Below are 18608 nucleotides of genomic sequence, written 5' to 3'. Positions count from 1 at the left end.
AAAATTTAGTTGCTATTGAAAAGGAAAGAAATCACCACCCTGTGTTTGCGCGGGGCAAAATATCCCAGCCCACGGTGCTATTCGAAGAAAAATTACCTCCACCTGCATGTTGACAGCACGTTGTGCTGTTTGCCGGAGAGTGTTCCGAATTTTGATTATTTTTCTTCGAAATGTGGTTCTCCTGACAGTTGTGCTATATAAAAAAACGCGACTCAAGCACATGGTTTCTATCTATTGCCATCGTCGTATGCCCGGTGTGTGTGGTTTCGTGTCGGCCGCTAAAATATTGTGTAATTATTCGTTTGCCATCGTTTGTGCACGTTGTTTAGTTTGTTCGTTCGCTGCAGGATCGTTCCGTTGCAGAAGTGTGCTAATAATCCCGATCGTGTTACTGGTGCTTCCCGCAAGGTGCCACGATGAAGGAGCAATCCGGCCGCAAGGCTGGCATGCTGATGGACAAAACGGTGTTCGGCTACTTCAAGCATTTCGTCAGCGACGACGATGAGGCGCGGGTAAAAGGCGCCTGCGGGTTGATCGAGTTTTTGTGCAATGGCCAGAAAATCAAGCCGCACAACGGTACCGACGATGCCGAGGAAGAATCCGTTGTTCCTGTAGGTTATGAGCTGCGTGTGTTTTCTCGTGCGAAATCCAAACCAAATGAATCCTTTTGATCTCTTTCGCAGAAAACGGCCGAAACTGCATACGCACTGAAGCGCTTGGTCCGCGGCGTAGGTTCGATGCAAAACGACTCGCGAATCGGTTTCTTCACCGCGCTCGTAGGGCTGCTGGAACGATTGCGCGGCAGGGAGGATGAATGCCCCTCGGTTACGGAACTATTTACGTTGGTGAAATCGGAGCTCACCGAGTCCGAGCTTGGGGAAGGGGAGGAAGAAAAGCATAAAACTCCGCTCGAGCTGCGCATCGGAAAGATTCTCGTTTGCGGCGCCATCATAAAGTCGGGCCTGATCGACGATGCGTCCGAGCTGGAGCTGCAAACGGTGCTGAAAACGCTGAAGAAGGACATGTACAAAATGCTCGTACCGCTGGTGTACACGTTTCTGAACGAGCTGGCCAACCGGCTCGAGGCGTCCAAGTTTTCCAAAGTGTTCTGGCCCGTGTTCGAGCCGGTGCTGAACGTGCCGAAGGAAAAGCACACGATCGATTCGGCGTTCTTTCTGCTGCAGCTGTCCACCGGGCCGCACAAGAAGCTGATCAATCAAAAGTACTTCGAGCACAACTTCGGTGCCCCGAAGCTGCTGCACGAGCATAACTTTCCCTTCCTGGCGCAGCTGCTGTTCGGCATTGGCAGCACGATGGGGATCAATCACCCGTTCTACGAGTGTCTGCTGCGGGAACTGAACAAGCTAAATACGCTGGTGCCGTTCTGGCGTGACGCCATCGTGCCCGTGTTGGAGCAGGAGAACCGCGGCTCCAAGCCGAAGCACCGCGACATCATCGTGCTACGGTTGGTGGTATCGGTTTTCAACCTGCTGGAAGATGGCACCCTCGTGCCGGAAGTGTTGCAGCCAGCGTTTGTAAAGTTTCTCGTCAACAATCTGAAAAATCGAAACAAGTACAGCGAGGACGTGCGCAACCTGTACCAGGAAGTGTGCGCCGCACTGCTGCAAACCTATCCCAAGATGCAGGACGAAAGCGCTCGGCTGGAAACGCTGCGCCGTCTGATGCATGCCCCGGGTAGTGTTCTGATCGAGAAGTACGCGAATTGCAAGCTGCTGCACAATCTGCTCACCACACTGTCAGCGGAAAGCTTACGCACCGTGGGGAGTGAACTGAAGGCGACCATACTGGATGACGCGGCGACGGGCACGAACGGGGAGCGGTCGTACGCTGCCTACATGCTGCAGCGGTTGCTCTCCCTCCGTCAGCTGACCACACAATCGGATGACAAAGGACAGGCGGAGGGGTGGCACCAGGAGGTGGTAAAGTTTTTGCTCACACTCGGCGTGTTTTACTCCGCGGACGGAGTAAGTGTGCTGAAGGCTTCCAAACAGGACAAAGCACTCTCTGCCGAGCTGGCGAAGACGATGCGCGGACTGTTCTTCAGCTCGCTTCAACACCGCCATCCGAAGCTATCGGTCGAGCGCGCCTTCCTGTTCTCGATCGTACGCCATGTGGACGAGGTAATGCGTGCGCACGGGACCAAGTGTCTGCGCAGCGCGCTGACCGACGAGCAGATGTCCTGCTGGAATAAGATGTTTGCTACGGTGACGAGCGAATCGTCGCCGGTCGGCAAGAAGCAAAAAAGCAAAAAACGCCAATCCGTAGGCGACGCAGCGGAAACGCAATGCGACACGGTGTTTCACATACTGCTGATGCACATGGGGCTGCATCTGTTTAGCGATCCGGAAGTAGCGTGTAGCTCCATCGAGGAGCTCGAGTGCGTGATGAAGCGAATCGAGGAGAAGGCAAAGCAGCGGCGCCAGGGTAGCAATGGGGATGCCAACGGTGGTAGGAAGAAGAAGAGGGCCAGCGAGTTGACGATCGAGCTGGAACCGGCCGAACCCGAGTGGATCGAGGTGGTGGTGGATCTGTTCCTGAATCTGCTTTCGCAAAATTCACACCTGCTGCGCAACGTGATTGCGCACCTGTTTCCGCATCTTTCGAGCGAGATAACGCTTCCGGCGCTCAATCAAATTCTGTCGGTGATCAATCTGAAGGACAAATCGAACCCACTGACGGTACCGGGCGAGGAGGATGAAAGTGAGGCGGAAGAGGTGGAGGACGACGAAAATGGTTCCACGGACAGTGGCGAGGAAGAAGATGAAGAAGAGGAAGATGAGGAGGAAAGCGTAAAGAAGCACGCAGCAAACGGGGATGGCAATGAGGAGGAGGACGACGAGGAAGACGATGAGGACGACGACGAGGACATAATGGGAGACGAGGAGGAGGAAGACAACATTACGGACACCATGCGGGCAGCGATACAGACGGCACTGGGTGGAGCGAATCCGGAAACCGACACCGAATCGGTAGATCTGGACGAACTGGACGAGGAGCAGGGACGCCGGCTGGACCAAGCGCTAACGGCAGCGTTCCGGGCGTTCCGCAAGAAGCAATCCGCACGCAAGCGAAAGGGACCGACGAAGGCGGAAAAGCAGATGGACATCGTGCTGACGCACTTCCGGATGCGCGTGCTCGACCTGGTCGATGCGTACCTCAAGCACGAACCGGACATGCTGCTCTGCCTCGAGCTGATGCTGTACATCTTCGAAATGCTGCCGGTGGCATTGCGCGAGGAGTCCAAGTACGGGTCGATTCTGACGCGCTACCGCCAGATCTTCACCACGCTGAACCGCATCAAGAAGTTCAAACGGGACGCGGAGGACGTGCGGCCGGAGCAGCTGGAACAGATACTGCGCGATTTGATCGAGAAGGTCGCTAAGGGTGCCGCCTTCCCGGAGCGCAACGAGTACCTGCTGAAGGCGTGCCAGTTCATCGTCATCTGCAGCCAGGTGTTGGGCAAGGAGGCGGCAGCCGGTGGTGCCAGTGGTCCCAACGCGGTGGACAGAATGTTCGGCGAGCTGCTGGAAGAGTTCATCACGAACCGCAACCCGTCGCTGGCGTTCAGCGCGTTTCAGAGCCTGTTCCAGATGCAGTGGAGCGGCGTGTGGCACCTGACCGGTAAGCTGGTGCACGGTGGGCTGCAGGTAGGCTCTGTACGTGCGATTCGCCGAATACAGACACTGCAGTTGCTGCGCGAGCTGTTGCGGAATCGCCGACTGCTGAACGCGGATCAGGCCCGTTCGGCCGGTGAGCTGCGGACGATCTGTACCGACGGGATCGCACCGTACGTGGCGCAACTGGAGGCTGCAGTTGTCGCTGGCGATCGCACCATCGGACAGAACGAACTGTACGAGCTGCTGCTGGTGCTGAGCGAAGTGCAACGTCTTCCATCGCATCTAGGAGCAGCCCCATCCGTTGCCGGTAGCAACGGCAAGAAGGCGACTAAAAACCAGCAACAGTCTCTGCTCAATTGGAAAACTATCGGCACGCAGATACAGTCGATGCGCCTATTCGCCCTTAACGCCCAAACGATGGCCACCTATCGGCAGTTCTGTAAACGTTGGCATCTGAACCCGATCAGCAACGAAGGACTGCCGTTGCTGAAGGAGAACGGGCTTAATGCGGTGGAAGCGACAAACGGTGCTGGTGGCGGCACCACCGTGTCTAAAAAGGGTAAGGACAAAACACAGAAAACAACGAACGATGAGGAGGACGATGAAGAGGAGGAAGAGGAAGAGGAGGACGATGAAGAGGAGGAAGAGGAAGAGGAGGAGGAGGAAGAGGATGCTCCACACCTGCTGAACGGCCACAGTGCAAACGACGATAGTAGTGCAGCTGAAGAGGAAACCGAAGAACGTGGGGGTAAGGCGAAGCGCAAGCAAAAGAAGGGCAAAGCGACAAACGGCCATAGTGCTGCCAATGGAAACGCGCAAGAAGAGGAGCAGCACAATGATGAGAACGGCGAGGAAGGGATGGAAGTCACTGAAGAGCCAACCAACCGGAAGCGCAAGAAGGACAAGATAGTGCAGAATGGTGCGGCCAGCGAAGACGGCGTATCGTCTAAGAAGGAAAAGCGGCGGCGAAAGGAGGCCTTGTTGCAGGCCGCTTCCGAAGGCATGGAAGATTTTTCGTTTGCGAGGGCTATACAGATAGAGTAAAACGTTCACTACACACACAGATGTTAGTGTGTGCATGCACACGCGGGAGTTTTAGCGTGAGGCGCAACTTGTTTAAGTTAAGCATTTTTAATGTGAAAATCATTAAATATCGCTCGTCAATAATTTGGAACGCTTTCTCCTGTTTTGTGGGAGGGCATCCGAACTGTTGTGGTATAGTTTGGGTTTTTGTACCCATGCAAACGTTTCTAATTTCTGTTTTTCATATCTAAGGGCGAATAAACATACAGCGAGACATAACATTGACCTACAGAAAGGAACGAACGATCGAACCCAGCTAGATAGGTAGCAGAGTATGAGGCGTAGTCCCCACTTATTTCATTTAAGGTGTGAGCCGGCACCTAAACATTATAGTGTGTAAATTTTAGGACATTATACAGTGAATAAATTTAAAATACCCCTTGAAATGATACGAAGCATTATACGCTTTTTTGTTCTTCGATTTCTTTCCTAACATTCAGCTCCAGACAACAAGCTTCTCCGTTGATCCTATGTTTAACCGTTAAATTATATTGTTAAAGTTCTACTTTAGAAAATCAAACCACAACACAATTGGGGTTTACAATTCGTTCCTATTATCCTCCGCTTCGATTTGCTCCGCTCACTTCTGGAAAGGATAGTAATCCAGCCCGGTATTGTACTGGAACACTTTCTTAGTCTTGTTGCGCTCGGCCGTCGCGATCATCTTCTGCACGTCCTTGCGGTACGCGGGCGGCAGCAGCTCCTCGTGCAGCGTGCAGGTGATCTCTTCCTGTTGCGAAACGTCCGCCCGATAGATTCGCTTGCGTACGATGTCCACATCGCGCCCGTACTCCTCGTCCAGATCGTCGATGGCGGACGGTGGTGTGTCGAATTTGAACACAAAGTACGACCCCGTCCGATGCACTAGACCGTGGGCGCTGGTTTTGAATGGCAGTGGTTTGGTGCCCAAATTGTCCAGCTTCCGTATGATGCCGCCTTTGTCGAAGATAGCAGTTGCGGTCCGTTTCAGCGTGGCGACCATATCGGGCTGTTGGAGGAAGAGGCGTTGATGTGTGTGGTTAACTGTAACGGCTGCTGCATTTGCACCACTTTCAAGAGTTGTATCTTACCCGGGACATTTGCCGCAGAATGACGGACAGCTCGTACGTAGGCATCGCGAAGAAATCGGAGCTAATGGAAGGATCGATCAGGATGCCGTGCCGGGTGTTATTTAATCCTGCTTGATCAAAACAACACTGCCATGTGAGTTTGACAGCAGTGAGAGGATGGTGAGAAAAACATCTCACTATGTTGGGGGATTTTGTTTTCGCGAGCTCGCCAACGCTCCACATCGGTGCAAATTTCCCTTCGCTGGCGACGCTTTTTGTAAGTAATTGTGACGGTTTTTTACGTTTCGATCGAGGGTTTGGGAGGGTTTAGGATGGCCGCCAAAAACCTCGCGTGCGATTGTGTTGGTGGGCAAAATTAAATGGCAAAAAATACACTCCACTGCCTCCCCCCGCCTCATTAACGGCCTCCTCCCTCACTTGCTCATACATATTTCGCTATTGCATCAGCAGAGTCGGTTGTGGCTTTTTTGGACTGTACATCTTCATTTGTGGATGATCTTGACGCTGAGGGAATCTGTTGAATGGGGAAAGTTAGTATTGATTTTTTCACTTTTTAATGTATTCATTTCGTCCCAGTTGTGTCGAGGCTATTCGCGTGCCTTGCCGTTTGATGGCTACGAAGCTATATCAAACAAGCGTAGGTGTAGGTTGAACTCAAATAAGTAAAAAGCTGTAAGCTTTGCATTTCCGGTGGCAATATTATTTTATGATATTTCGTATTATAACCGCTGCGGGCGTGCGCCCACTTTAAACGGCGTTGTGCAGCAGTGCTACGGCATTCCGTACTCATTAATTTTAATAACATTTGCACGAAACTGTAGTCAATTTCAATGCAAAATATCAACAAAATTGTGCATTTCTAATTCACTACACTGCCGAGGGTGGGGGCCTGTACTTAAGTGTGAGAGGGTGCACAAAAGTTCACTTCGAAACAAGCATTGTGAGCGAGTAAAGGATGGCTAGAGAAAATGAGCGAGATGCAGCTATTTTCGAACGTCAAAAACCCTCGCTTTGCCTTGCGGGAAACCCTTTGCTCGAAACGTCAAACGTCGTTTTTGACTTGTCACGCTCGTCTCTGTTTTGTAGTTCCTTGTTCGCTACGATTTAATTGTTTGCCAACTACAGCAGTGAAAAGAGGTTCGCAAAATGGGCCAAAACCAGTCAGCGGGAAGCGGCGGGGACAAGGATAAGGATAAGGATAAGAAGAAAAAGTACGAGCCACCGATCCCGACGCGGGTTGGCAAAAAGAAGCGCAAGGCAAAGGGACCCGATGCGGCCCTCAAGCTGCCCCAGGTCACCCCACACACGCGCTGCCGGCTGAAGCTGCTCAAGCTGGAGCGCATCAAGGACTATCTGCTGATGGAGGAGGAGTTCATCCGCAACCAGGAAAGACTGAAGCCGCAGGAGGAAAAGATCGAGGAAGAGCGCTCCAAGGTGGACGACCTGCGGGGGTCGCCCATGTCGGTCGGCACGCTGGAGGAGATCATCGACGATAACCACGCAATCGTGTCGACGTCGGTGGGCAGCGAGCACTACGTCAGCATCCTGTCGTTCGTCGACAAGGACCAGCTGGAACCGGGCTGCTCGGTGCTGCTGAACCACAAGGTGCACGCGGTGGTCGGAGTGCTGGGCGACGACACCGACCCGATGGTGACGGTGATGAAGCTGGAGAAAGCGCCGCAGGAAACGTACGCCGACATCGGCGGGCTGGACACGCAGATCCAGGAGATCAAGGAATCGGTCGAGCTGCCCCTCACGCACCCCGAGTACTACGAGGAGATGGGCATCAAACCGCCGAAGGGTGTGATCCTGTACGGACCGCCGGGCACGGGCAAAACGCTGCTCGCGAAGGCGGTGGCCAACCAGACGTCCGCCACCTTCCTGCGAGTCGTTGGGTCGGAGCTGATTCAGAAGTATCTCGGCGACGGTCCCAAGCTGGTGCGCGAGCTGTTCCGTGTGGCCGAGGAGCACGCCCCGTCGATCGTGTTCATCGACGAAATCGATGCCGTCGGAACGAAGCGGTACGATTCCAACTCGGGCGGTGAGCGCGAAATTCAGCGCACCATGCTGGAGTTGCTCAACCAGCTGGACGGGTTTGACTCGCGCGGCGATGTGAAAGTAATCATGGCCACGAATCGTATTGAAACGCTCGACCCGGCGCTGATCCGTCCGGGGCGTATTGATCGAAAGATTGAGTTCCCGCTGCCGGACGAGAAGACCAAGCGACGTATCTTCAACATCCACACTGCCCGTATGACGCTGGCGGAGGACGTGAATCTGTCGGAGTTGATCATGGCGAAGGACGATCTGTCGGGCGCGGACATCAAGGCCATCTGCACGGAGGCGGGCTTGATGGCGCTGCGGGAGCGCCGAATGAAGGTGACCAACGAGGACTTTAAGAAGTCCAAGGAGAGTGTGCTCTACCGGAAAAAGGAGGGAACGCCCGAGGGACTTTATATGTAAAATCCGCGATCACAACCCATAAATAAATCAATACCGTTTGTGAGAAAATGTTGGTAGTTCTGTTTGGCATTTCATTTTTGTAGTTCGCGATCGATCGATCGATTAATGGAAACGATCAATTCATTTATCGAATAAATATACTTAAATGGTAGTGATGATGCCCTCCCTTATTCCCTCATGCTTCATGCATCTGTTTAGTGGAACTGGCCTCACTAAGATGCATGGATGGACTACATAGCTTTGTCCAACGGAAAGATCCTTTCTTTCAAAGCGAGATAATCCATGAAATAATAAAATAATGATCTACAAATGAACACAAACATATCCCGAATGGGTCGAAAGACATGGTTGAGAATTGGTTTTATTTCAATGTTTCACAATTTATTAGAATACCTAAGCAAATACAGCTGACGGAGGTTGGAAGAGGTCGCTCGTGTGTTCGGTTTACATGTACAAACCCTCCGGCGTTCCCTCCTTTTTCCGGTAGAGCACACTCTCCTTGGACTTTTTGAAGTCCTCGTTGGTCACCTTCATTCGGCGCTCCCGCAGCGCCATCAAGCCCGCCTCCGTGCAGATCGCCTTGATGTCCGCGCCCGACAGATCGTCCTTCGCCATGATCAGCTCCGACAGATTCACGTCCTCCGCCAGCGTCATACGGGCAGTGTGGATGTTGAAGATACGTCGCTTGGTCTTTTCGTCCGGCAGCGGGAACTCAATCTTTCGATCAATACGCCCCGGACGGATCAGCGCCGGGTCGAGCGTTTCAATACGATTCGTGGCCATGATTACTTTCACATCGCCGCGCGAGTCAAACCCGTCCAGCTGGTTCAGCAGCTCCAGCATGGTGCGCTGAATTTCGCGCTCACCGCCCGAGTTGGAATCGTACCGCTTCGTTCCGACGGCATCGATTTCGTCGATGAACACGATCGACGGGGCGTGCTCCTCGGCCACACGGAACAGCTCGCGCACCAGCTTGGGACCGTCGCCGAGATACTTCTGAATCAGCTCCGACCCAACGACTCGCAGGAAGGTGGCGGACGTCTGGTTGGCCACCGCCTTCGCGAGCAGCGTTTTGCCCGTGCCCGGCGGTCCGTACAGGATCACACCCTTCGGCGGTTTGATGCCCATCTCCTCGTAGTACTCGGGGTGCGTGAGGGGCAGCTCGACCGATTCCTTGATCTCCTGGATCTGCGTGTCCAGCCCGCCGATGTCGGCGTACGTTTCCTGCGGCGCTTTCTCCAGCTTCATCACCGTCACCATCGGGTCGGTGTCGTCGCCCAGCACTCCGACCACCGCGTGCACCTTGTGGTTCAGCAGCACCGAGCAGCCCGGTTCCAGCTGGTCCTTGTCGACGAACGACAGGATGCTGACGTAGTGCTCGCTGCCCACCGACGTCGACACGATTGCGTGGTTATCGTCGATGATCTCCTCCAGCGTGCCGACCGACATGGGCGACCCCGCAGGTCGTCCACCTTGGAGCGCTCTTCCTCGATCTTTTCCTCCTGCGGCTTCAGTCTTTCCTGGTTGCGGATGAACTCCTCCTCCATCAGCAGATAGTCCTTGATGCGCTCCAGCTTGAGCAGCTTCAGCCGGCAGCGCGTGTGTGGGGTGACCTGGGGCAGCTTGAGGGCCGCATCGGGTCCCTTTGCCTTGCGCTTCTTTTTGCCAACCCGCGTCGGGATCGGTGGCTCGTACTTTTTCTTCTTATCCTTATCCTTATCCTTGTCCCCGCCGCTGCCCGCTGACTGGTTTTGTCCCATTTCGTAATGATAAAGGAAATTTCTGCAAGACGCTCTGTGTTTTCAACGTTTCTGCTTTTCCGGACAACAACAATGAACGCAATGACCAGACAATTTAATGTTGACGTACGGTCTGTCAAGCGCGAGTTTCGATGAGTTTCTGTCAGACATTCGTTCAGTTTACAGGGTTTCGTCAAGAGTGGTTGAAATACGCTGATCTGTGCACATGTGTTTTGTTTACGTTTGGCACATCGGAGCAAAAGGGCGGCGTGTATGCGTACAAACCGGCGCATCAATTATTTTCACGTTTGTATCAGTACCGTTTTCCCCAAGAAAAATGGCTCTGTGGAATCAAAGAAACCTGGATCCGCCGGTAGTTTTGAATGCCCCGTGTAAATCGAAACACATCAAGAGTCGTATGTAGCTGCTAGCTCATGGTCTGGCAAGGAACCATTGACGACCTCCGATCATTCCTTTCCACCTTTGCAGAAATTTCCGCTCTAACCAAAACAAGTACCAGCATGCTCAACTACTACTCTACGCTGAACACGTTTGAAAAGGCTGCCGCATTCGAGACGCGCTTCGTCAATCGCTTCAAGTTCCGTTTGCGTAATATGCACGGCTTTCAAGTTATGCGACGTGTTAACCAGACGCTGATCCGCATCAAAAACCTGGACCTGGTGCAGGTTATTATGGATTTGCACAGCTTCCTGCCCGAGTCGGAATACATCCCGCAGACGGTGAACTTGCCGGTACGATCCAACCTGGAGTATCTGCTGGTAAGAATGCAAGGATTGTGCAAGCTGCTGATGCGTGTCGTCTACCTTACAAAGGAAGCCGCCCGATTCCACGTGAAGCAAATAGTGAACATGCATCTGTACCCTACGTACGTGATGTTTCTCGGCTTGATGGGCGAGCTGTGGCTGTTCTCCCGCTCGGTATGCAGACGGACGGTGCAGTTCTACGACGAGCTGTATCCGGCCCTGGAGATTCTTCCCGAGACCAAGGTGAGCTGGTTGCCGGAGCATTACCAGCTGCCGGTTAGCTTGGCGGCATGGCTTGGCGAAGAGTATGAGCGTGACATTTTGCAATGCGGCGACGCGAACGGTGCAACATCTAGCAATTGGCTGGGATCGGAAGGGGATGCAGACCTTTTCACCCTGCTTCAGCACAGCACGACGGATGGGGAAGAACAGTTGTTATCGCGGAAACAGGAAACCGAGGCAGCCAACAAGAGTGTGGAGGAAGCGCTCACGGCGCCATCGTTCAGTTCCGTGCCGAAAGCGATGCTACTGCAGAGCCTGCGCTCCGATACCGGTGAGGTGGTGGAGAGGAAGGGACGGAATGCACCTGCGACGCAATTCGATGCCAAACAGCTCGACCACATACGCTCCAAGTTCCACGTGCAGCAGTTCCTGAAGCAGGAGCGAACCAATCGCACCGACAGCCCGGCGAAAGCGCTGACAAAAGGGCTTTCAGAGCAGCAGTTTGGTGATTTCAATGTACGCTTGATGAAGGAATTCAACCGACTTTCATCTGTGGAGTTTGTAAAGTTCTTCAAGGAACAGTTTCTACAGCTGGTTACAGAGGGCACGTGAGTGAATCGTGTATCGCTTTCAATAAAGCAGAAACTTACAGCATCCGTCTGCTGGTCTATATTCATTTGGTCTACTCATTTCATTTCATTTCACTGTGTTAATTTGTATCTTTTTGGGTATTTTAGTGTCGTAATTAAATAGATGAAAAAAAGGGTCTCCTGTCTTAATAGGGCCACAAAGTTGGGAATGAAATATAAAAGTAGGGATTAACATTCGCACATTTCATGCACACTGGTTGTCGTCCCGCACGCAAACAGATTTCGTGCCGAGAACGAGCTGCTGTACCGGATAGTTGCGTTTCTGAAAGTAAAAGAAAAGAAGGTATTACACACGTTAGCTTTAAAGCAACGCACTGTACCCCGATCAATCCTTACCTTTACGAATGCTTTAAAATTCTTGCCTCCATCGGCCGTAACGCACGACATCTCCTGGCCGCTGACATCCATTGGACGGTGTGCCACCAGCTTCATGCTTACCTCCCGCACCGGAAACGCATTCTCCATGCTTTTGATCCACTTTTTGCAATCCCGCTGCATACCGTACGGATCTTCGGTTTCGTCCAGCGGTTCCGATTTAATGTTGATTTCGTCGAGCGAATGGTCCTCACCACCGCTACCGGTCAGCTTTAAGCCGCACATCGTCGACGACAGCCAGCCCATCGCGGATGGTTGTACTGGTTTAATAAATTCCTTGTACCCATCCATCGTCGAATCGTTGCTTCCCTTGCTTCGATTCTGTGCCCCGGCCAGCGCGCGGGTTATGGACGCTTCGGATGTGGCCGACGATGGGTTGGTTTTCGAATGGCTATTATTACTGTTGTTGAGAGTGTCATTCGTCTTGCGTTGGTTAGCAGCAGCGGCAGCACGACGCTGCTGGGTGCTTGGAGTTTCTTCGAAGCAAAACAGATCCTCTTGATCTGTTGCCGGAGCGTTCCGTCGGCAACGACTACCTCCAACCGCAACCGTCTGCCTTACTTCCGCTGTGTTCGTGCTGGTGGTCGGCTTTTCGTTTGCCTTGTCCATGCGCGGTTTCTTTCGTGGAGCAATCTCATCGAAGTTAAACATATCCTCATCGTCCAGCTTCTGGTGAAGGTTGGCGGCACGGCGAGTTTTGGTGGAGTCCTTAGCGGCCGGCCGCGAATCCGACTCCATGGAATCTCGGTTAACCGCACGGAAGCCACGTGCTTGCAGAGCTTGTGACATCGCGGAGTCGGGTGTCGGTTGCGTCTCGGGCACATGTATCTCATTTCGCTCCGATTCTGTAAGCTTCGAATCCACAGGCGGCGAGTAGCTCACGCTTTCCACTACAGAACCAGTACGCCGGGGACGCTTGGGCGGATTGCTGCTGTGCTCATCGTCGTCATTCGTTTTCTGCTTGCTTTTCTCTGCCTCCTGCATTCGTTTCGATTTGCGTCGTTTTTCGGGAGCGGTAGCGATCGGTACATTCGCCGGTACGAGAAAGGACGCGATAGAACGTGTAGAACCGTTAACAGCTTTACCCACGGGGGGCGGTTTGGTTGCCGCAGCTGCTCTTGGCTTCTGTTCGGTTAGCGGTTCCGTTTCCGGGATGGTGTTTATTTCAGGCCCGCTCGCACTCTTTCCCGCTTCTGTGCTTTCCGTTTGCTGCTCCGTGCTGTTGGCAAGCGTTTCTCCGCCCTGGGCCGAACTGTAGCACTCCTCGACGTTGAACGCGAAGCTGTACTCCGGATTGCAGTACTTTTCCGTCGAGCAGAACATGATCGCTAGCCCAATTTCCAGATCCGGCACCATGCGGCGTCCCCGTGACGCAATGTACTGGGACAGCGTGTCAAACGATTGGGACTGCGATTGGGATGAGCCGGATGATTTCAGCTTCACCGTTACCACGTTCGGTTTGAGAAAGCGTGATTTGGCTATTTTTTCCCGCTGCGCACTCACGCACACACCACCGGCCAGCTTGACAATGTGCTCAAACTGATTGTACTGTGCGGTGTTGAGAAAGATAAACTCCTTCCCACGGAAAAGTGTGCTCCGGGCCGGGTTAGGGTGAAAGATCAGCTCTTCGTTCCGGATGTAGGTTTCCGTGCAGGAGGGAACGAATTCTTTCACCGCCGGCAGTGCTTTCCCCTTACCGATGCAATCGCGCTCGATTGCGTGGAAATAGTCAGGCTTTACGATCGGCACCTGGCCGACCATGCACTGCAGGAATTTGGTGGTGACGGTGATGGTCGGCATGATGAGATGCGTCAGACCGGGTGTGTACAGGGGCAGCATCTCGGCGCCTATTTTCTCCAGCACCGCTTTCAACCGATCGTCCATGACGAGTGTGGATGTGAGACACCGAAAGCTAGCTTTGCCGACCGTCCAGACACTGCCACAGCGGCCAAAGCGTATCACATCGCCAGCCTTCAGCTCGGTCGGATGCTCCTTGGAGATGGGGACTGTTTTGTTAATGTTGTCGTTAACGTACGATCCATACCGGGATCCTATATCGGTGAGCTTCAGGACGTCCTTGTGGGGCTGTAGCGAGGCATGGTTGCGGCTGATTGAATCGTCGCCGGTTATAATGAGATCCGTACCGGTTCGGCCCACCGTATGGCAGGGGGTATGTGATACAAGATAGTATACGTGCTCTGGAAGAGAAAACCAAGCGATCGATCAATACATTTACGTTTGATCACGCACGGGTACAAGTACACTTACGTGTTTTATTATTTGTTAGGAACCACATTTTCACTTTCTACCACGGAAAACACTGTATATAATCAGACGATGCACAAGAAAACCACCTCGCCGTGGTTGAGGCTATCTGTAGCGTGGAAAAAAACTGAAAATAAATGAATATTGTTGTTTTGCGCTTTAAAATGACAGTTCTGGGAAGTTGCTCAAAATCGATTCACAGGGGTCTTCGCCTCTTTGTTGTGGAATAAGTTTCTATAAAAAATATCGTAAATAAAAATGAATTTGACAATTTGGAGTGAGGTTTATTAAAAATTTATTTTTATAAGCTTGAAATTTCTCAAAATACAAATAAATTGAGATAATGATTACAAAGCAACACCTTATTCTCTTTTCCCGATGGACTTGATGACACGAACCCTGCATCTGCTATTGAGCAATTCACAACTGTCAAAAGCCAGTGTTTTTCATGAGGTGGCGAAAGGAGTAACAAGCTGGAAGGCAGCAGTGCGAAATATTCGTGAACATTTTACCAATTTCCGGCCAGCTGATTATGCTAGCGTAAAGCATAACCCTTTCCCGTCGCCGCTAGTGTGCCAGTGTTACCCGTGTGCTGCAGAGAATCTTGCCAGCTGCTCAAGAAAACCGTACCCTTATCAGAAAGGACGATCGACGACAACAACAACGCGGAACGAAACTACCTCTGCGCGCACCTCCCATTCAAGTCATAGCCGATTCGAACGACGACGGTGAAATATCATCATGTTCCGACTGGCGGTTACGTCACGGTTCCTCTGTCAGCAGCTTGCCCGGACGGAGCTGGCCACCAGTGGCATGCGGGCGCTGCAATCTGCCACCAGCGCTTCCGCGTTCACCAGCACCAGACGGACGGCACACACGACGCATGGCATTAGCAGTGCACGATCGCTGTCCACCTCGCAGCCCAAGTTGCAAAGCGAAGAGTAAGTGTGCTTGTTTGCTGATTAGATCCGCAGTTAGAAAAGGTGTGTTTGTTTGTGTGTGTTTTGTCGCCGTCGTTGAAGCTGTAATCAGCAAGCATAGCATGGTGGGAGGTTTCAGCACCGCCCGCGAGCAGTGTTACTTCCTAAGCTTGGTTTGCGCTCTTCAACCACAGCGGAAAGGCTTTCGATCCAACAAAAGTGAAAGTTTGCATGATATTTCGGAGGAATGCAAAGGTTTGCCGAACCCTGAAGGCGGTTCACTGTTTGCTGGTCAATTTATCCATTAGCTCAATTCATCGCAATTCATCACATCTAATCAAGTTCAATTGGATTTATTTTTGTAAGTTTGGAAATAATCGTATTTCAAATGTATATTTGTTAAGTCGTCGGCAGAAGAATCTAATCAATGACGGCATGATGCAGCAATATTGTTATCTGATACTATTTTTGCTCGGTTGCATTATCTGTTTGCATTTCCTACGAGATAAGATTTGAATGGAGTAAAAAACAGTTATATTGATATACGAGGCATTGTTTAATTGAATGTAATGGTGCGTCATGTGTATTAGAAACATTTCCTGGTTTGGTTATGTGTTGCTTAAACCATAACATTTACACAAGATTGGATAATGCTTGCAACATTGCGCCCACCATGCATCTAAAATTTCCACTCACTTTTTAAGTAATTCTAATAATTCGTTCATTTTTTTTCTTTTTAGGGTGGAAGTAACGTTCGTGCGCGCCAATGGAGAACGGGTGAAGGCGAAGGGCAAGATCGGAGACTCACTGTTGGACGTCATCGTTAACAACAATATCGATTTCGAAGGATTCGGCGCTTGCGAAGGAACGCTAACGTGCTCCACGTGCCACCTAATCTTCTCGAAAGCGGACTACGACCGTCTGCCGGAAAAACCAAGCGACGAGGAGCTGGACATGCTGGATCTAGCGTACGAGCTGACCGACACCTCCCGACTCGGCTGCCAAATCACACTTTCGAAGGACCTGGAGGGGCTCGAGGTGCGTGTACCGGCCACTATCAACGATGCTCGCAGCTAAGGGCGTTGCTCCTGCTCCGGTGCGCTTTCCGAGTAGTCTTCTATCGCCAGTGAACAAACTCCGAACGCGCCTCCTCCGCGGTAGCTTTTCGATGTAAGCAGCAAGTGCAACAGCGTCGCTACAACATATCGCTAATGTTATTGCCTATCGTTTTGTTTTTGTTTTTGTATTTGTGTCCCTTCCTTGTTGTAAATACGCTCAGCAAACACGTAACAGATTCACCGGTTCTAGGGCTAGGAGGATATAGTTGTATAAAATTAACCATACCGATTTAATCGAGTCTGTAAGCGAAAAAAAGAACGATTCGTTCGAGGTGCTTGAGCTCGGCGCGAGAAGAGCATGTTTTATTCAGGAATGATTTGTGGCGCTGCCTTGGTTCATCTACGATGCAACGTTACTTTTAGATGCAGTATTTGTTAAATATTGATACCGTCGGTGTTTCAAGGCCAGTTAACGGAACAGAAAGATCGACAGAAAGACAAGAGACGAGCAATCCGATTCCATTGAGGAGAGGGGCATCTTTTGTAAAGCACGATAAAGCTGCCAAGTTTCGATCCGTGTTTCAGGATGGATAATGTATGTTGCCACTGTTCCAATATGGATAAGCGACAAACAATAGATCAAATTGTGCTGTACATAAGGTGTGGTTGGGAAGCGACAAGCACGTGTTATTTTTCAACAGGGACAAATGTTAAATAGAATAGATTCGACATGGGTAGAACAAAATAAAACTGCAAAACGCGTTTTACAAACTGCAATATCTAAAGTATAGCGTAGTTGCTTTGAATTATGTGTGTCACATCTTACCCTAATTTTATAACCGACTAAAACCATAATTATGTAAATATTTGTTCATGTTAAAGTAGCTTTTTGTTACATTTTTTTATTTATTAACACATTTCAGTAAGCGAACTATTAATCATTATTGAATCTTATTTTCTATTGCTCTGGAAATGGTACCGTTAATAGGCGTTAGTCTTTTAATTAAATCATTCCGTGTGTACGTTTCTTTTCCAGCCGAAGAAAACAATGCTTTTGCTATTTAAATATTTATCTTGCACTGCTAATTGCTATTTTACCAGCTGCAGACACGTTTAAGATAGGTGAAGCATTCTCAAAAGAAACTTCCCTTTCCTAACCTCACCAACAAAAAAAGCTGTTAGGGAAAAGCGTTTAGTGTACCTTCTTCCCCTAACCCCAGCAGCAAAGAGCGATCGCGTATTACCATAACGAATGGATTTCTTTTCACTTCCCTCGACCCGACACCCCATTGTATGCCGATGGGGGACGGCCTGCGAAATGTGGCGCCTCTGGGACAGATCGGATGTATCTTCCTATGGCAGCAGTGTGTGTGTGTAGTATAATGCACGTCCAGTGCAAGAAAGTATGCAACGTGCAAGGTGTTGCATTGTGGAATAAATCTGCTAGTGCAGGGTCGTCTTCTCCAGTGCCGGTGCAGAGGGGTAGAAACGGCACCTGATTAACCTTATCTTTCATCTGTCCATCTTTCTATTTTATACTGGCGCAAAGGCGCGATAATGGCTAATGGGCGTTTATAATTCGGCCACCGTTCGTTACGGTCACACTTTCCCTCACTGGCCACCGGAGATTTCCAGCACGCTTTTCCGAGACCATTATCAGTGGTGTTTGCACTCGTATCGGTTGGCGGGAGAGAATGCATCACCAATGCGGCAATGCATGTAAATTAGACTGAATGGAATAAACATGCAAGGGGGACAATTTATGCGCACTTGCACTACCACACGGGTTGCTTCGGGTGTATATATTTCGATAAGAAACAATTCTTTTTTTTGTTTTTGGACAAAAATTAAACACCCACAAATTTTGAAGCAAAACGTATGAAAAACTGGACAAGCAGCAGAAGGGAACTGTTTACCGTTGCTGCAAATGCATCTCAGATTCGTGTGCGCCGTGCTCCTAAACGGCATGCTTCCTTTCACTTTCGCCAGCGAAAATGCCATACCGTTCAGCCACTTCCTTCTAATCTCTCTAAATGAAGCATTAACTCAAAACGGAAACAAGAAAAACAAAATATAAAAGTAGCACCGTGCAGCCCCGGGGGGGCCGATCTGATCGCTTCCATGCCGATCTGTTTGCTCGGGCAGGCTCGGGAACGAAAGCGGTGAAAGAAGGGGAAATGAAACATACAAATATTTAGCCTTAAAACCGATGTGCGTAAATTTAAGTTTCATGTCCTGCGGCACCAAATGCGACCAAATGCTGATCGTTTCGTTCGTTTGCTTCCCTAATGTCTGGTGGCCGTGGTTCAACTTTCGATCGCCTGTCTGAGGTTCAAACGTATCGTGAATGGAGGAGGGTTT

At 50.9% G+C, this 18608-nt stretch overlaps 7 protein-coding genes across 8 annotated transcripts; 4 read left to right on the top strand and 3 right to left on the bottom strand.

Annotated features, from left to right (window-relative positions):
• Positions 1 to 167: 167 nt before the first annotated feature.
• On the top strand, positions 168 to 5116 carry LOC120893977 (myb-binding protein 1A). Its single transcript, XM_040296244.1, has 3 exons — positions 168 to 290; positions 348 to 611; positions 684 to 5116. The coding sequence occupies exons 2-3, from the start codon at positions 417 to 419 to the stop codon at positions 4680 to 4682; spliced, it is 4194 nt and encodes a 1397-aa protein (XP_040152178.1). The 5' UTR covers positions 168 to 290; positions 348 to 416; the 3' UTR covers positions 4683 to 5116.
• Positions 5117 to 5187: 71 nt separating this feature from the next.
• Positions 5188 to 5935, bottom strand: LOC120893978 (probable 28S ribosomal protein S6, mitochondrial). Its single transcript, XM_040296245.1, has 2 exons — positions 5792 to 5935; positions 5188 to 5709 (listed from the first exon to the last, which is right to left on the bottom strand). Exons 1-2 carry the CDS (start codon positions 5834 to 5836, stop codon positions 5302 to 5304), a joined length of 453 nt encoding a protein of 150 aa, XP_040152179.1. The 5' UTR covers positions 5837 to 5935; the 3' UTR covers positions 5188 to 5301.
• A 902-nt stretch (positions 5936 to 6837) lies between these two features.
• On the top strand, positions 6838 to 8306 carry LOC120908680 (26S proteasome regulatory subunit 4-like). Its single transcript, XM_040319934.1, has one exon. The coding sequence runs from the start codon at positions 6938 to 6940 to the stop codon at positions 8252 to 8254; it is 1317 nt and encodes a 438-aa protein (XP_040175868.1). The 5' UTR covers positions 6838 to 6937; the 3' UTR covers positions 8255 to 8306.
• A 270-nt stretch (positions 8307 to 8576) lies between these two features.
• On the bottom strand, positions 8577 to 10130 carry LOC120908681 (26S proteasome regulatory subunit 4-like). The gene is given in 2 exon segments (XM_040319935.1): positions 8577 to 9708; positions 9711 to 10130. Coding segments are annotated over 2 exon segments (1314 nt in total). The 5' UTR covers positions 10015 to 10130; the 3' UTR covers positions 8577 to 8698.
• A 63-nt stretch (positions 10131 to 10193) lies between these two features.
• LOC120908682 lies at positions 10194 to 11655 on the top strand. 2 transcript variants are annotated; one of them, XM_040319938.1, is made up of 3 exons: positions 10194 to 10409; positions 10483 to 10745; positions 10827 to 11655. In XM_040319938.1, exons 1-3 carry the CDS (start codon positions 10220 to 10222, stop codon positions 11589 to 11591), a joined length of 1218 nt encoding a protein of 405 aa, XP_040175872.1. In that variant the 5' UTR covers positions 10194 to 10219; the 3' UTR covers positions 11592 to 11655. The 2 variants fall into 2 exon arrangements, with proteins under 2 accessions (XP_040175872.1, XP_040175871.1); XM_040319937.1 differs by having other exon boundaries at positions 10195 to 10409; positions 10483 to 11655.
• Positions 11597 to 14420, bottom strand: LOC120908679 (nibrin). Its single transcript, XM_040319933.1, has 3 exons — positions 14273 to 14420; positions 11966 to 14202; positions 11597 to 11891 (listed from the first exon to the last, which is right to left on the bottom strand). The coding sequence occupies exons 1-3, from the start codon at positions 14298 to 14300 to the stop codon at positions 11814 to 11816; spliced, it is 2343 nt and encodes a 780-aa protein (XP_040175867.1). The 5' UTR covers positions 14301 to 14420; the 3' UTR covers positions 11597 to 11813.
• Positions 14421 to 14702: 282 nt separating this feature from the next.
• On the top strand, positions 14703 to 17053 carry LOC120896092 (adrenodoxin-like protein 2, mitochondrial). Its single transcript, XM_040299943.1, has 2 exons — positions 14703 to 15210; positions 15930 to 17053. The coding sequence occupies exons 1-2, from the start codon at positions 15011 to 15013 to the stop codon at positions 16264 to 16266; spliced, it is 537 nt and encodes a 178-aa protein (XP_040155877.1). The 5' UTR covers positions 14703 to 15010; the 3' UTR covers positions 16267 to 17053.
• The last annotated feature ends 1555 nt before the right edge of the window (positions 17054 to 18608 follow it).

The sequence above is a fragment of the Anopheles arabiensis genome, chromosome 2, assembly GCF_016920715.1.
Source record: "Anopheles arabiensis isolate DONGOLA chromosome 2, AaraD3, whole genome shotgun sequence".
In the NCBI taxonomy this organism is placed as follows: domain Eukaryota; kingdom Metazoa; phylum Arthropoda; class Insecta; order Diptera; family Culicidae; genus Anopheles; species Anopheles arabiensis.
Note: the sequence above shows the minus strand (reverse complement) of the source record. Positions and strands in the feature narration are given on the sequence as shown.